General features: G+C 52.8%; 6 protein-coding genes across 6 annotated transcripts; 4 read left to right on the top strand and 2 right to left on the bottom strand.

Annotated features, from left to right (window-relative positions):
* Positions 1 to 2,732: 2,732 nt before the first annotated feature.
* Positions 2,733 to 3,250, top strand: AYO21_08848 (hypothetical protein; the record flags this gene model as incomplete). Its single annotated transcript, XM_022658791.1, has 4 exons — positions 2,733 to 2,834; positions 2,902 to 2,973; positions 3,031 to 3,145; positions 3,204 to 3,250. The coding sequence occupies 4 exons, from the start codon at positions 2,733 to 2,735 to the stop codon at positions 3,248 to 3,250; spliced, it is 336 nt and encodes a 111-aa protein (XP_022508947.1).
* A 777-nt stretch (positions 3,251 to 4,027) lies between these two features.
* AYO21_08847 (hypothetical protein) lies at positions 4,028 to 5,055 on the top strand (the record flags this gene model as incomplete). The annotated part of the gene is made up of 2 exons (XM_022658790.1): positions 4,028 to 4,067; positions 4,145 to 5,055. The coding sequence occupies 2 exons, from the start codon at positions 4,028 to 4,030 to the stop codon at positions 5,053 to 5,055; spliced, it is 951 nt and encodes a 316-aa protein (XP_022508946.1).
* Positions 5,056 to 5,352: 297 nt separating this feature from the next.
* AYO21_08846 (hypothetical protein) lies at positions 5,353 to 6,321 on the bottom strand (the record flags this gene model as incomplete). Its single annotated transcript, XM_022658789.1, has 1 exon — positions 5,353 to 6,321. The coding sequence occupies one exon, from the start codon at positions 6,319 to 6,321 to the stop codon at positions 5,353 to 5,355; it is 969 nt and encodes a 322-aa protein (XP_022508945.1).
* A 976-nt stretch (positions 6,322 to 7,297) lies between these two features.
* Positions 7,298 to 11,241, top strand: AYO21_08845 (hypothetical protein; the record flags this gene model as incomplete). The annotated part of the gene is made up of 2 exons (XM_022658788.1): positions 7,298 to 10,786; positions 10,861 to 11,241. 2 exons carry the CDS (start codon positions 7,298 to 7,300, stop codon positions 11,239 to 11,241), a joined length of 3,870 nt encoding a protein of 1,289 aa, XP_022508944.1.
* A 304-nt stretch (positions 11,242 to 11,545) lies between these two features.
* Positions 11,546 to 13,484, bottom strand: AYO21_08844 (hypothetical protein; the record flags this gene model as incomplete). The annotated part of the gene is made up of 6 exons (XM_022658787.1): positions 11,546 to 11,686; positions 11,881 to 11,952; positions 12,096 to 12,326; positions 12,468 to 12,603; positions 12,669 to 13,250; positions 13,363 to 13,484. The coding sequence occupies 6 exons, from the start codon at positions 13,482 to 13,484 to the stop codon at positions 11,546 to 11,548; spliced, it is 1,284 nt and encodes a 427-aa protein (XP_022508943.1).
* Positions 13,485 to 14,138: 654 nt separating this feature from the next.
* On the top strand, positions 14,139 to 15,650 carry AYO21_08843 (hypothetical protein; the record flags this gene model as incomplete). The annotated part of the gene is made up of 2 exons (XM_022658786.1): positions 14,139 to 14,223; positions 14,389 to 15,650. The coding sequence occupies 2 exons, from the start codon at positions 14,139 to 14,141 to the stop codon at positions 15,648 to 15,650; spliced, it is 1,347 nt and encodes a 448-aa protein (XP_022508942.1).
* Between the last annotated feature and the right edge of the window lie 481 nt (positions 15,651 to 16,131).

Genomic DNA, 16,131 nt, shown 5'->3' with positions numbered 1-16,131 from the left:
TCCTCCAAGAAACCGTGCCAGGAGAGAGACCATGCCGATGGAAAGGACGGCCAGGACGACAACCGCATGGTGCCACTTGCTCGGCTTATCCGGCTCCATTAGTCTGCAGATTCGGTATTCGACCCAACCAAAAAAAAGGGGGGAAGAGATGAAGTGGCCAAAGTATAACGTAGGGTCGTGTTGAGAGGCGAAGACACCGATTTGAACTGAGACTTTCGGCGGGAAGGGTACTGAATTGGCCACTCCTACACGTACTGTAGATGCAGAGGTTCGATGAGGACTGCGGAATAGCACCCGCACGGACGGTATCAGAACAGGTCAGACAGGATTCGACGGACTCGGGCACGCTCGGGTTAGAGCAAAGGAATCATACCCGCAGGCCAGGCTGGTTGGTAGTCGTTGATGTAAGTACACTCGTATTTATACGGCACATACCCCAATATTTGACGTCCGGCCCCGCCTGTGCTGCAAGCGCTTTGGCCTGGCTGCCAGGGACATTAGTACCCGAGATGATCTAGACATCTAGGTATCTAGCTTCCTAGGTGGGCTAGATTCCTGTCGATCATTGCGCGAAGGATTGAAACGTACTCGATGTTTTCTATAAAACTTCGTTACGAGGTCAAGTGGATCAGTTCACAAGTCGGAACAAGAACCCACGAGTAGCATCCCTACAACGTGTATGTATCGCCGTGCGAGCTCCTAGCGAGCGAATCCAGGACGCGAAGGATTGACGGAGCCAAAACAAAAAAAGAAAACCCACGAACTTATCTTTCCCGAGATTTTCAATGAACCCTGTGCTTACTCGTACACTAGTTTCAGCATGGCATTTTGAATTTGGGCCATGAAGGTCCTCGAAGTCGTGTCGTCCCCCTCCCCCTTTCTTCATGCGCGTTCGATATTCAGTTTCGCCCTGACTTGTTTTGCCCTCCCGGCAGGAGACGGGGAGAGGCCTGGAGAGAGTGACACTTGTATTTGATTGGTGCTGTCTCCAGTACTTCGCTGGAAGGCAAGTAAATCCATACGGGCAAGAAGAAGTTGATTTCTCAGACAGGGAGGTACGGAAGGCTATTTTGTTTACTGTTTGGTTCAGGAACTCATGAGAGAGCCTTTTCTGGATCTTGGCTCTTGTCTTCCACCACCGTCATGCTTCTGGACGCCTCTCACAAGCCTTTGTCCGTTCTCCTGAAATGGCTTATAACTGGGAGCCTCTGCGTTTCAGTCGACAATATGACGATCCGGAGCAAAGGCCCACGAGTCGGAAGGGGCGGCAGCGTTTGGTTCCAGTCTTTGTTTGGCTCTTTCCATCATGTGTGTAAGCTACAAAGGCTTGGTCAGCTCTCCACAAAGCCTTTCATCCTCAGTGCCATCGATCAAGAGGACCCGGGTCGAGTTGACCACGGCCTCCCTGGGCATCTCGACTTGGTCATCTGCGTGGCACAGGAGGGTCTGCATACCTGTCAGCTTTCGTCCAACCAAAGACTATGCGAGGATAGAGAGAACCCACTCTTCTGAGGTAATCCAGGCAATGCGGCCAGTGGAGGTTGTCTCTCCAGTCCATACCGATGTCTTGACCGTCGTGGCAAACTTGCAGTGCCTGCCTCAGGGACGCTAAGCAATGAAGTTGGTGGTACCTATGAATCAATGTCATGATCTGTCACATAGCTTCTGCCCGCCGAATGAAGGAATATCTGGCGGTGGGGTTTTGAGGCACGAAAAGACACTTACATGGTGATGAGGCCTGTGGTGCCATTGGCGTTCACATACCCTTGTGTCTCATCTGCTAGCTCATTCCAGAGGCTGTCAAAGTCATGGCTCAGACTCATGTAGTCTCTGTTCCGGCCGTATTGCGAGACGGTAACACTTCTTCGCTGGGGGCAACATGAATCGTTCCGACTGACTCTTGTCCAAAGTAAGCTGAGGAGAAGGATCACCGCAATGACTGTCCACGCAGAAGGCGCACACAGGACTGCGGCTCTATGCCGTCTGTGAAGGTGAGAAGACGTCTCAGGAGAGACTTGAGTTTCTCGATCCAAAGGGAGCATATGAGCGCTTTCGTTGTCCTCAGCCCGGGCAATGTCTGAACCCAACATTGCGACGGTTGTGCTTCTGGCGCAGTGGCTCTGTCAGGGAGCGATTGATGTAGGAAATTTCCAGCTGCCACATTCAGAAAGGCATACCACGCATGTAAATAGCGTAAGCTATCCTCCACAAGATGAGAGGATCTTTCATTGAGAGGAATGGAGCGAAATGTAGTCAAGACCTCGCCCTTGGCAGGAAGAATCCGATGCAGTTTCAGAGGACCCCTGCTCCTCGTGGAATTGCGTATGCTGGTCACCTCGTTCTCCATTTCATTAGGTTGCTAATCTCGTGTCTTAGTGCTGAGGAAGGGTCAATATATCCCGTCAAGGGAGCAGAGCTGCGCGTGAAAGGATTGTAGGGTCGCAGCACTAATGTTGGCGGCTGGAATGAAGCACCAGAAGAAGTATTGCCGTCGAGAACCCAGACCGTGTTCCTCGCGTGGAGGCTCACTTAGCCAATCAGGCATGGTGCTCGAACTACGTGTCACCTCTACAGTGAGCAGGATTAAAGGAACGTGATACATGAAGCAACCGTGGAAAATGCCCAGGAGTAGTGTATATAAAGTCGTGAGTAAAGGGAGCTGTCCCCGTCACTTAACAGCAGCTTCCATACCAAGGTTTTAATCTACTTCGCCATCGATTCTCGTCACCAAGATGCAGTTCTCCATCTATTTCACAATCGCTGCCGGCATTGCTGCCACGGCTGTCCAGGCAAACCCACTTGTCCCTCGAGCAGAGCAGTTCTCCTGCTCCGGGGTAGGTTACAACCCCCCGAAGAAGAAGAAGGAAAAAAGACCCCAGATTCTAACACAACCTGGTATAGCACTGCTTGGATGGTCAGAATGTCTGCTCGTGTCCACTCGAAGGCTTTACTGCTAGCTGCACCTCCGGCGGCGTAAGTCTCACCAGATGTAGAAATCTGGAGATGATCGAATGACTGACGAGCTTATAGTGTAAGAGCAGTGCCGACCCGTGCTCCATTATCAACGTGAGCGGAATCCAATCTGTTACCTGCGGCGCTCCTGTTCTTGGAGGCTGCAAGCGCGACCTTGATGGGCGTAGCGTTAGTACGTTCAAAGCTCTCAGTCCATATTGTCAACTCTGGCGAAGCTCTTGCTGATCAAGTTCTCCTCAGCATGTTAAAAGCCGCTACTTGGAGATATGAGGCCTAGGGGAAATCGTCAAGGCAGTCAGAATGGCGAGTATGGGAACAAAGGGGAGAATGTCTGCAGTGAACAGGTAGTGGCATACCTCATGGAGCATTGTCAGATACCGACTACCGGCACCTAGTCTAGTCCACCTGCTATAAATGTCAAAGCTCGTCCATACTTCAAATAAAAGGATCGAGTCAAATCAGGAACTATTCGCTACTCTGTACCGCGGTGAAACGAGTGCTCTGACGAGGCACGCTCGTTTAGATACTCGAGGAACCCCTGTGCCAGGTCAAAGCGGGGTCTACACAGGAGGCGGAACTCGTACGAATATATACCTACTAGGTAGGTAGAGCTATACGACTGCCTATTCTAGCCCCTCGGAATTCACTTCCGTCTTCATCAAGATAGTAGATAGAAGCCAGTCATTGAGGAAGTTGAGTCCACATAGTGAAAAGCAATTAGGAGGATTTCGGACGAGGCTGAACCCTTTTCCATGCCAATACAGCCGATAACGGAGCAAAGCCGGGACGTGTTCCCCGCATCTCACCCGTCGGCGTTGTCGGGGGGTTGGAGTAACTTGACAGCCCATTGGAATATGACCCGACCCGTGTCCTGCATCTTTGTGAGAAAACAGCATTTCCGACGCGAAACCTCGAGCATTCGGGGGGAGCTTTTGGCCTATTTCCTCTGAAACTCTCATCTGGCGTCGATCTCTTTCCTCGACCGGACTGAAGGTTGCAGTGTAGAGAGCTCCCGGGAGAAGGGTACCAGCCAAGTGAACAAGCAGCTCTCACCATGGCCGCGAAGAACGTCCTTCGCAGAGCAGTGCTCTATGGTAACTTCTTAACCATTTCAGCTATTTGACATTTCAAAAACTCTGTATGCTCATCTGCTAAATCTTTTTCTGCACAGTCCCTGGCTCGTCACAGCGCTTCCTCGACAAATCCCGCTCCCTCACCGCCGATTGCATCGCCTACGACCTCGAAGACAGCGTGACGCCTGCAAAGAAGGCCGAGGCCCGGATCCTCGTGCGCAAGGCCCTGGACCAGGACCTGCCCACGGGCGTAAAAGAGCGGGCGGTGCGGATAAATAGCGTGGGCAGCGGACTGGCGCTCGGCGACCTGGAGGAGGTGGTCAAGTCGCCGAACCTGACGACGCTGGTCGTGCCCAAGGTCGAGAGCGCCAGCGACTTGACCTTCATCAGCGACGTGCTCGCGCACGCGCGCTCCCGGGAACATCTCCAGCAAAAGGGCCAGGTGGGCGTGCTGGCCCTGATCGAGTCGGCAAAGTCGCTGCTCAACCTGGCCGAGATCTGCCGCGCCGCGCCGCACCTGCTGCAGGGCCTGGTCTTCGCGGCCGAGGACTTTGCGCTCGACATGAGCATCACGCGCTCTCCGTCGCTCACCGAGTTCCTCTACGCCCGCCAGCTCATCGCCACCGCGTCGCGCGCGTACAACCTCCCGTCCACGCTGGACCTGGTCGCGACGGCCTTCCGAGGCGAGGCCGACCAGGAGACCCTCGTCCGCGAGTGCGAGGAGGGCAAGGGCATGGGGTACAACGGGAAACAGTGCATCCACCCGTCTCAGGTGGCCACGGTCCAAAATATCTTCTCCCCGAGCGACAAGGAGGTTGAGTGGGCAGTCAGGATCGTCATCGCGCAGAAGAGGGCCGAGGAGATGGGCAAGGGTGCGTGGAGTCTGGACGGCAAAATGATCGACAAGCCCGTCGAGGGTAAGGCCGAGCGTATTGTCGAGAAGGCTGTCTTGTGTGGGATGGACGTCCAGGGATTGAAGGAGAAGTGGAAGGATCAAAAGCCCGAGTGAACCCCTAATGGCGGGGAGCAAAGGAAAATGGGCTCTATGCTTTTTTCTAACTGGACAAAACACTTTTTGGGAGGCTGTTCCAGCCTGTCCTGGTCTTCCTCCGCTGCGACCCGTCTCGTTTTTCCTGTCCTAAGATCTATCCTGCTGTACAACCGGACCACAGTTCCCCCACGGAGCTTGATGTACCTGTCCTCGCCTGGAGGCCACTTTTGAATTGAAAACAGCGCAAGAACGCTTGTATTTCTGCAATAATTGCCACATCTTGTTGGCAGAACGTTCGGAAGCCAAGATGTCCTGCTACTCCTTCTTCGTCTGACTCAGGTCTCCATTCTCATACCCCTTGGCCTTGAATTCCTTGGTCGTGAACGTAATTTGCTCCCTCTGATCAGTCTTTTTCTTGATTGTCAAACAGTTGATGTCCAAGACTTCGCAGATGCGATTGATCACCCGCACCGCCCATACGAAATACTGCACCATGGCGAATGCAAAGCAGCCATAGAGGTACCACCTTTCGTACTTGGCGGGGATTGGTGCAAGTCCAACCAGGGGAAGCCAGGCCATTATCGCCCCGCCGGCCAATGGAACCAGTGCGACAGTGAAGTACGGAAATGGTCGACGCGTCAAGTGGTGGAGAATGATCTTTGTGGTGAGCCGACCAAAGACAAAGGATAGCGTTAGGCAGAATATGATGAGATGCTTCTCTTGTAGGAGAATTGAGTAAGGGGATCCGCACCATGCACAAACGGAGGCGGTATAGATTATCATAGGGATCCATTCGAGGAAGACGGGCCATAGCGGAAGGTTTTGTCGTTTTCGCGCCAGGTAAACATTGTATATGCACGAAGGCAGATGGGCCACAAAGAAGGCGAAAAGGACGACGGGGACCCAAAGGTCGAGCAAGACCGTCTCACCGAATAGTTCCGGATGACCAATATAATCGACGATTCGATGTTGCCAGAATTGAGGACCAACGACGCCTGAGACCACCATGAAAAAGCATGCAAGGATCAGACCCTCGGTCGGACCGTTGAAGGCTCCGAGAAAGAGAGTATGAGTGTGGTACGTCTCCCAGGTGGAGAAGAACATGGGCAGACAAGGGACGAGTGCTGTAAAGGCGCCGATCTTGGAATGGCCCAGGCCCATCGCAGCCGTCTCGAGCAGGCTGCCCAGCGTGCAGTTGAGTGAGTCGATGCCGTGATCAAACAATTCTCCAAGACCACTGGATGTGCCGGTTCGGCGGGCCTGTTTGCCGTCGATGTTGTCCATTGTTGAGTACATCCATAAGCCCAGTGCAAAACTGAAACAGAGCCAAGGTGGTGCCGGGCCCACAAGATCCGGAACAAAGATGCACAGCAACAGGATATTGACCAAGATGCAACAGAAACCCAAGAGCGTCACCATGTTGGGGGCAAGCCACATGGGAAGGAGCTTGACAGCGGCATTCCACTATTAACCCATGAGCTGATGTGGACGTGTGACCAAGCGAGTTCAAAGACGTACGTAGTGGCGCAGGATGTGATTTGATATCCACGACTCGTCTACACTTTGGTACTTATAGGTCTTCAGGTGGGCCATGGCCTCATCTGAGAGAGGGTCCTCTGTTATAGGATCATGAGTTTTTCTGGACCGAGAACGAGCTTAGAGTGCAAAGAATAGCTAAACGCTGAAAACCTACCCGATTCCACCATGATTCAGGTTTGTTACTTTGCGGCTCTAACCCTGAGTCCAATGCAGATATAGGAACGCGCTGAAGGACTAAAAAGACAAGAGGGAGTGAAAAGGTAACTGAGAAAACAAGCGTTAGAGAAGCGGACTAGCGGTCTATCCTGATGCTCGACATGACTGTCAAATGCTCACAAGACGGAAAAGGGCCTCCAATAGAGAAATCCTCAGAACCAAACTAGCAATGGAGAAGGGAAAAGGGAGAAAGGAAATTGTTGAAGTCGGCAGAAGCGCGACCAACGTAATGCCAAGACCTGGAATTTGACGCCGCTTTACCTTCACTGTTGTTGACTGACACGTGCTGCTGCCTTGGCATTCACTTCGCAGTCGTCGCATCCCTCCGACTCCTGACTTGGATCAGCCTTCTCTCCCGGTCTCTGCGATGGTTCATCTCCGCCTGTACTCCTGGAAATCGACAAATGAACAATTGTTCATATTAAGTGGTTGGTAGACTGGCGCAAGCGTGGCCGATGATGCGTCGCGACATCATCACTCTCTCATCCTCGCCTCTCTCCTCACCATGGAGCCTCAAGGGGATCAACAGCCCGTGATCCAAGAACCATCATTCACCGTCGCGCATCAAAAGGTTGAGCTTGATGTCAATTTCAGCCAATATATCAGAGGCAGGACCGAGATCACCATCTACCCTGACTCTACGGACCTCAAAGAGATCAGCCTGCACGGCCGACAATGTACAATCAACAAGGTTCTAGTCAACGGCATCCCGCCATCCTCAGTACGGCATGAAGATCCCTGCGATCAGCTTACGCTCCATTTTCATGGCACAGTCTATCAACACCACGTTCTGGCAGAGAAGGTGGCGAGATCGGTTGGGGCGGAGCCGTTGCCGGATATCACCATTAGCCTCCCAAAGAGATTGAAGATTGTGCCAGTCGCGGTCGCAGAAGTGCACACCCAGGCTGCTGGCTCCATCAAGATCACAGATCCACAATCTCAAGGTGCTTCTGCCACCGAACTCACACACGCGCTGTCAGATGCCACTGCTGCGAAATTCACCCCTTTGACGCTAATAATCGAGTTTGAGTCCTGTCATGCACGAGAGACTGTGCACTTCGTTTCTGGCAGGGGTGGGAACGGTCGCTGGCCTCATGCGTATACTCGAAGCAAGCTGGGCCCTGGTGGTGCCTCGCCGTTGTTTCCATGCGTGGACGAAATTAATAGTCGATGCACATGGGACATTTCTATCAAATGCCCGAGGACTGTGGGCGACGCTATTGACCAAGCAGTGTCACTCGATAGTGTACAGCGCAATCTAAACAAAGCCACAAAGCCACCGTCTCGCCAAACCTACGGCACGAAAGAGATGATCGTGGTCTGCTCGGGTGAGCTCACCGATGAGATCTTAGACAAAGGAGATCCTACGACGAAGACCATGTCATTTTCCTGTTCACAGCAGCTGGCGCCGCAGCAGATCGGCTTCGCAATCGGACCTTTTGAGCAGGTCGATTTGAGTGAGCTTCGAGATGCACAAGAGGTCGCTGACATCGGCCGCAATGCAGTTGAGATGTTAGCGTATTGCTTGCCTGGACGAGCAGAGGAGACCAGAAACACCTGCTTGCCAACAACCAAGGCCATGGACTACGTCGTCCAGAAATATATATCCTGCCCCGTCAGATCCTATGCCATGTGCTTTGTCGAAGATGCTCCTTCTGATGTCTCCATTTTTGCGGGTGTCACAATCTGCAGCACTAGAATCTTGTACCCGGAAGAAGTTATCGACCCTGCTCAGGAGGTTACGAGGAAATTGGTATATGCCATTGTCTCTCAGTGGATTGGTGTCAACATTGTTGCTGAGAATCCTCGAGACAATTGGGTCATCGTAGGAGGTGCCTACTTTATCACCAACCTCTTCATGCGAGAACTCTGCGGTAACAACGAATACCGGGCTTATATCAAGCAACAAGCAGATCGTGTTGTGGAGCTAGACTATGAACGACCTTCGATCTACGACTTAGGCGCCGTTACCTACGTTGACCCGAAAGAGTCCGAGTTTTTGGCAATCAAAGCCCCAGTTGTGCTGTTCATCTTGGATCGTCGCATAGCGAAGAAAGAGGGTACATCCAAAATGCCTGGTATCTTAGCGAAGCTCCTTACCAAGGCTCGAACGGGTGATCTAGAAAACAATACACTCTCGACGGAGTTGTTCCAGAAGACTGCTGAAAGGATGGGCCACGACAAGATCGATGACTTTTTGGCCCAGTGGGTCAAAGGCGCAGGATGCCCACGGTTCTTCGCTCAGCAAAGATTCAACAAGAAAAAGCTGGTCGTCGAGATGAGCATTCGACAAGAACAGGCCTCACGCGAAACCGTGCGGGATCTGGATCCCGACAACTTCATGCGAGATGCCCGCGACGACTTCTACGGAGTGTGGCCTGCGACCGCTCAACAAGTATTCACCGGGCCGATGACGATTCGGATTCACGAAGCGGATGGTACTCCTTACGAACATATTGTGCAGATCAAGGACGCCAATACTGTCATGGAAGTCCCATACAACACCAAATACAAGCGCCTCAAACGAAGCAAGAAGCAGAGGGCTCGCGCGAACACTAAAGTTAACACGGAACAGGGAGAAGAGGAGAATGACTCTCTCGTCTATTGTCTGGGTGACGTGCTGCAAACTGAGGAGGAGATGGCGAATTGGCGAATCAAGGAGTGGACTTCCGAACAAGAAGACAGGATGAACAGCGAATCCTATGAATGGATTCGACTGGATGCCGACTTTGAGTGGATTTGCACCATGAACCTGGCCATGCCAGGGTACATGTACGCATCCCAACTACAACAAGACCGAGATGTCGTGGCTCAGATAGAATCGATCCGCACAATCTCACGATATCCACCGGATGCAACTACCTCCTCCATTTTCATTCGCACTCTGATGGATCGTCGATATTTCCATGGCGTCCGGACTCTGGCGGCGAAGGCCCTGGTTAGGCATGCTGCAGAAGAAGTCGACAACATAGGCTTGTTTCATTTGAGGAAGGCCTACGAAGAACTTTATTGCGCCACAGATCAAACTTCAGCCTTGACACGGCCCAACGACTTCTCTGATCAACTCTCATACATGTTGCAGTGCGAAATAATCGAGGCTATTGCGGAGGTCCGGAACAGTCAAGGACATTCCCCGAAAGAAGTGAGAGACTTCCTGCTCGAGAAGCTAAAGTATAACGACAACTCGGCGAATGACTATTCCGACGCGTTCTATGTTGCTCGACTAATGAAAGCGCTGACTGGTGCGGCCATTGCACGACCCAGATACAGCGAGTGGGATATTGCTGAAAACTTTGAAATCGAAGACGAGATTCACGATCTGAAAGAATTTGAGCGTCAGTTCCTGGACGAGATTGACCGGTACCGCCGAATGGATGAGTGGACGAGTTCATACCAGAACCTGTACTGCCGAACTGCTCTGGAGTGTCAGGCGATGCTCGCTGCGGCGGGGATCGGCCAGTTTTCACCCTTGCATTTCTTACAGTACACCAGGCCCGGGAATTTCGATATGCTGCGGCGGACAGCTTATGACGTCCTGGTCACACCAAAGGTGTTTGACGACCCGTCCATCCTGCGCTATGTGCTGTATTGCATGGTCGCTGATCCGTCGCCTTACATCCGACAAAGCCTCCAGCGCACATTCGGCAAGGTCCTCGGAAGACGAGCGATTGGCGAGAAAACCAGCATTGCACAACCGGCTGCTGATTCTCTGATTATCGAAGGAGCCGCAGCCGACACGGAGGAGCCTTCGAAGCGGCAAGAAGAGCTTTCCAGGCGGCAGACGCTGGGAGGAGCGGTGAAAGCGTTGAGGGAGGATCTTGGTCAAAATGAGTTTCTGAAATTGGCCCTGTGGAATGCCATCTGTTACGACCAGATCACACTCGAGGATCTACAGACTTTACTCGACTTTTGCCGCTTGTTGTACGAGCCGGTCAACGAGGTCAAAGTTTCACTACGAATGCCTCGATACTGGAAGGTGCAGAATCTAGGAAAGGTGAGTTTTATCTCATTGGTATTTACATTGATAATTTCGGGATACGGCACTAACGTGGCTTTTATCCATTGAAGGGCAAGCTCAAGTTCTCTGAGACTCGAAAAGTCCGCAACAAGCCCGTGCTGAGATGGCAGCCTCCACCACCTCCCACTGCGGTCTTTGCTCCCCGTCCCGAATTACCGCAATCACGACCAAGTATCGGAGGAGGAAGCGGCCTGAAGCTGAAGTTGAAGGTGGGCGGGGGTCACATCGACGGTCATTCCACAGGCCCGAATCGTCAACCTTCGATTTCTCTGTCAAATCCAACACCAACACCACCCCCGATTGCCCATCACGCTAAGACAGCGCAGCAAAAGCAAGCTCCAAAGCCGCAGACATTTATGGGGGGAGCTGGACGTATTACTCTCAAGATTCCCAAAAGACCAGCTGAAAACGGAAGCTCCTCCCAACATTAGGCAGCTCGGCTGGAATGTTTTGAGCCTTGACAAGTCGGAGAGGTGAGTTGGAAAGAGGTTGGATGTCTTCATGGCGAGAGCGCCCGTTGGCCAAGAGTGTCCGTGGAGAGGATTGGTCACCCTTGCGTAAATCCGCATTCATAGATCGACATGTAACAATAATAACGGAGCGCTCGTTTTACTTCGAGGCGATGATCCCCAAAAAGTTCCCAGACGTAGCGGATGTTGCATTTGTGATGACTTGTTCCAGACCTCATTCCTCCATTTTCGCATGAGCTGTCCCCTTGCGCGGGCATCGCGTTGTTCATCGTCGATCGTCACCCATGCGTTCTAACGCTTCGAGCATGACAACGGAGTTGCCACGGATGACCACCATACCTAACCTCTCGCGTTCGCCGCCGGTTTTTTCTTCGACAGCTTCGTCGAGGACAATGTTCAAAAAGACCTGTATTTAAAACGCCGTGCCGGCCAAGAGTGTTAGCGAATCAATCCGTTCTCTCTCTCTTTTTGTCGCTGCGCGCATCGCCCTTGTCGACGTAGCTCCATTATTCGGCGCATGTGAAGCGGATGGCTGAATGTAGTTGGGAAGGGGGGGTTTGGGTTGTCGAGAAAAAGAAAAAGGTTGTGGATAATACATACATCGTAGCCGCGCAGGACGCCGATGACTTTGCGGTTGCCGTTCAACTGGACAAACAGGCGCTTTTCCATGTACTATTGTTGTGCGGAAGTGACACTATGTGTTAGCCACAGAGCGCGTTTCATTTTTGTGTGGAAGAGCCAACAATTGGGAATGTCAAGCGCGGGTGGGTGGAGGAGGGCGAGGAAGGGCGACAGAGAGTGACGGAGGGGTTTACCTTCTTGAGCTCGGGTTGCGCTTGAGGCATGGTTGCGGCGGTGGAGGATTCGAGCTGCTTGCTGACTGGACGGTTGATTTGAAGCAGAGAGGGTGTTATAAAGGTAGAGGCGCCGCAAGAGGGGAAATAGTCGTCGACGTTCGTGTTGTCTCTTGTGTTGTATGTGTCTTGAGGTCCCGCGAAGATGCGCAGTTGGAGAAATCTCAGGGCCAAGATTTTTGTCGGACTAGGCTATTTCCAGACAAGGCTATCGCCGCCCTGGACGGCGACGGAGCGCTGCCTCCATCACCACCACCATGTATTTGTATGTATTCTACATGTGGACCAAGTACATGTAATCCCTTGGTATCTTGTAGCCGGTTCTGGCCTCACAATCTCACTCTGTTTGTGTCGTCGGCCCTCAAACTGTGAGTCCAAGAAAGTGTTGGCATCTCTTCGAGCCCTCCACCACATGACCCTGTGTCTTTTCAATGGGAAGGGGGACCCCATCAGCTCTGTCCAAGGTATACTAGGACGAGGTATCGTGCAATGTCCTCATGGGTTGCTGCTGATCCTCACCTCCCCGGCACTCACTCGATCAGATGCATCCCGAAGATATGGAGACTATGGTGCTCTCGCCATTCTCCGCCGATGAAAATGGGCTTTGCGGACCATTCGTAAACACCACGCTTTATCATCCCAGTCTTGTCCATCACCCGCATACTGAGTGGATTGCCCTGGTTCACAATCGCCCTGACATAGACTTTCTTGTAAGGATTCCAAAATGATAGCGCTCTCTTGCAGGACTCAAACACTGCCCTCAACGACTCGGTGGCGTATCCTTTCCCCCACGCTGTCGGCAAAAACATGTACGACAATTCGACAGTCAAAGTTGTATCTGCAGCCGAAGCTGGGATGGTGAGATTCTCTGGCAAAGCAAGGTGGCCGCTGTCCACCGATTTCATGGTTATAAGACCAATGGATTCTGTCGCATCCACTCCAGGCCCGATAGTTTGTGGTTCGGTCTTCATGGAGCTGGCTGTCGGCTCAAGGATCCTGTGGACTGCATAGGCGACCCGATAGCTCTTTGGTCGTTCTGGTTCTGTATTGCTGGTGGGAAGATAGCCTCCAGAGATTCTTTGCGTGTCCTCGATCGACTTCGCCCGACCATGGATGCTTTTCCGTTCGCACACAGTCAAATCGAGAAGTGACCACATTCAGGAGCAAACAATATGGAAATTCCGGCGGAGACAAACCCGGGGACAGTCAAGGGGATGCAAGAACTTACCTCCACCACGTAGTCTTCTCGTCGCTATGCAGCTGATGCAGCCATTCGAACTCCTTGCTTCCTGCTTCGGCCTTGTCCAGCAGAATCAGTTTCAGCCGCGGTGTCAAGATAACTGCGTCCATCGTGACTCTGGATCAGAACCCTCCGCCACTTTGAAAAGATAAGAAGAGTATGTTGTTCGGTTCGAGCGTCGCTCTCGCGGCCATTCAGCATCTAAAGTAGTGTTGTTCCTCCGTTGTACCAAAGTGGACCAAGCAACAAGGTATCATCCGAGGCGACTTTGGCGCCATTATCGGAAGGGCGCAAGGCGCGAAGCCTGTGATGGCCTCCTAACCTTGATTGGAAGCCCATTTCAGAAGGCACTCTGGACTCTGTATAGTGTGTGCACATACAGAGACACCGAAGTACGGGCACAGGTAAAGCACAATGGTGGATAATTCATGTACCTAGGACCATGAAATACCTATGTAGGTATGTAGTGACGAATAGGAAGTGCCAGGTCGCCTGGTTGCTTACCTGCAATGGTAAAAGAGCACTGTCAGACAGAAATTATATCAATGATTCCAAGCAAAGCTCTACCCAGATCTTTCCGTCAGACACTCTTCATTACTCCAGCATCTTTTTTCCCATTATTTCTTCCCCGCAAACTTTCAATTCTACAATCTGTATACCCTGCGTGCCTTTGTAACCCATCCAGACTAGACCTTGCGCTCCTCTTGAAGACCCTCAATTTGAGCAAAGCCTCACCACCATCTTTCCTTAATATCTCTCCCACCATGGCATCACTTTTTACCGCGCGGCGGAAACCGAAACGCATTGCGCGCGAAGAGGCAGACAATCAACCGGATGACGGCGAAGAAGGTACGTTCAAACGTCCCAAGAGGCGAACTCTCCCACACACACACAATCAAATGTCCACTGCACGTTGTAAAAACCGTATCTGACACTTTTCTGTGGGCGATCTAGAGGTGTGTGTTGCGAGTGCGTGATTGTGATCGTTTCCCCGCTGACGGCGAGTTTTGTTAGACACGGGTCCCGTTGTAAGACGGCCGACGCACAACGCCCCGCGCACAAAATCCAAGTTACGAGTCTCGTTCAACCCGGGCGAGGAGGACGGGGCAGCAACGGGGGAAGCGGCAACATCTGCCGCTACGACACCACAAAACAAATCGGCCACGAGACTGGGCCTTTCCAGCGCCGCGCAGGACATCCTCAGTCGAAGGGAGCACGAAGACCGAGATGGTGAAGGCCAGAACCACGATAGACCGAAATACAACAAGGCTTACCTCGATGAGCTGCGCAACTCGACACCCTCGACCCCACGCGACCTGTCGTCTCGGGACAGCCCGTCGCTGGACCTGGTCGAGCCGTCGACGACGACGAATCTAGCACTCGACCTCGAAAGCAAATTCGGCAAGACGGCAGTTCTATCCTCCACGCTATCCCCCCACATCCCCAGCGCTGCCGAGATCAGAGAGAAGAAGGAGCGGCGGGCGCGCCTGGCCAAGGAGCAGCAGGCTGCGGAAAAGTCGGAAGATTTTATTTCGCTGGAGGACTACGACTCGGACGGCGAGTTCAAACCGCGCCGCATGCAAGTCTCGTCGTACCTGGCACCGCCGCGGGAGAAGGACACGCGCCTGGTCCGCGAAGACGAGGACATCGCCGAGGGATTCGACGACTTTGTCGAGGATAGCGGGCGCGTCACGCTTTCCAAGAAGGGCCTTCGCGAGCAGAGCCGCAAGGAGAAGGAAGCGATCCGGAATCTCATCAATGAAGCCGAGGGCGCGAGTCCCGACGACTCCGCCGCCGACGGAGACGGGGGCGATTCTGCTTCCGACTCGGACTACGAACGGCGGCAAGAGTACGAGCTGGCGCAGACACACCACGGCATGGACGGGCTCGCCGCCCACGCCGATCACACACGCCGGTTAACCCGTCCGCGCCAGCCGCGCGAGACTACGCCGATCCCAAAACTCAGCGTCGGTCTGGCTCGCCTGCGCGACATGGTCTCGGCGCTGGAATACGAGCGAGCAAAGATCGCCAAACGCAAAGCCGACATCGAGCGGGAAAAGGCAGAGATCAAGCACAGCCAGGAGCACATCCAGCGTAGCCTCGAAGAGGCCGGCCAGGAGCTCGACAGAGTCCAGAGGGAACACGCAGAGAGGGTCAACGGGACGACAGGAGGGGGATCCAAAACACCCGTCGAGGCGGATGGCCACTTTGAATCTTCTTCAAATTCGGCGCCGGTCGAAAGAGGGTTGGAGTCTTTTGGGGATAACCGGCCCTGATCTCTACTGTACTTTATCTACATACACTCTACTGCCACCACCGCTGCGGATTCTAGACAGATCTCATATGGCGACTGTACCATCACTAAGAAATGGACACCTCCGGTGACACGATCGCTGTTGATAGGGTAAAAGCAGCACGTGGGGAGAAATCCATCGTGTAACGATACGCGTAGAAATCAATGTACCCGCCTACCAGTGTCAAGTCATGTTCACGTGGCTCCGTCATTATTGGTACTCAATTATTCTCATTTTTCTTCTCGTCTGCTATTTTGATTCTCAGCTCTGTCTGTCTTGCTCAATTTCGATTAAGTGGTCTTTTCTGGAGGAGTCACGCGGCTCGGATTAGAATTGCTGCAACGTGTCAGGGGAAGAGAGTGGCACAGGATGCTGTCTCTTCGGCAGACAATCGCTTTTCCATCTCGCAGACTCGTTCTCAGAGATCAAGCTCCATTTCCATTCTCCCGAACCTGCATTGCTA

The sequence above is a fragment of the Fonsecaea monophora genome (genome assembly GCF_001642475.1).
Source record: "Fonsecaea monophora strain CBS 269.37 chromosome Unknown Scaff80, whole genome shotgun sequence".
Lineage (NCBI taxonomy): Eukaryota > Fungi > Ascomycota > Eurotiomycetes > Chaetothyriales > Herpotrichiellaceae > Fonsecaea > Fonsecaea monophora.
The sequence above is the reverse complement of the archived record's forward strand: the minus strand, read 5'-3'. Positions and strand labels throughout refer to the sequence as shown.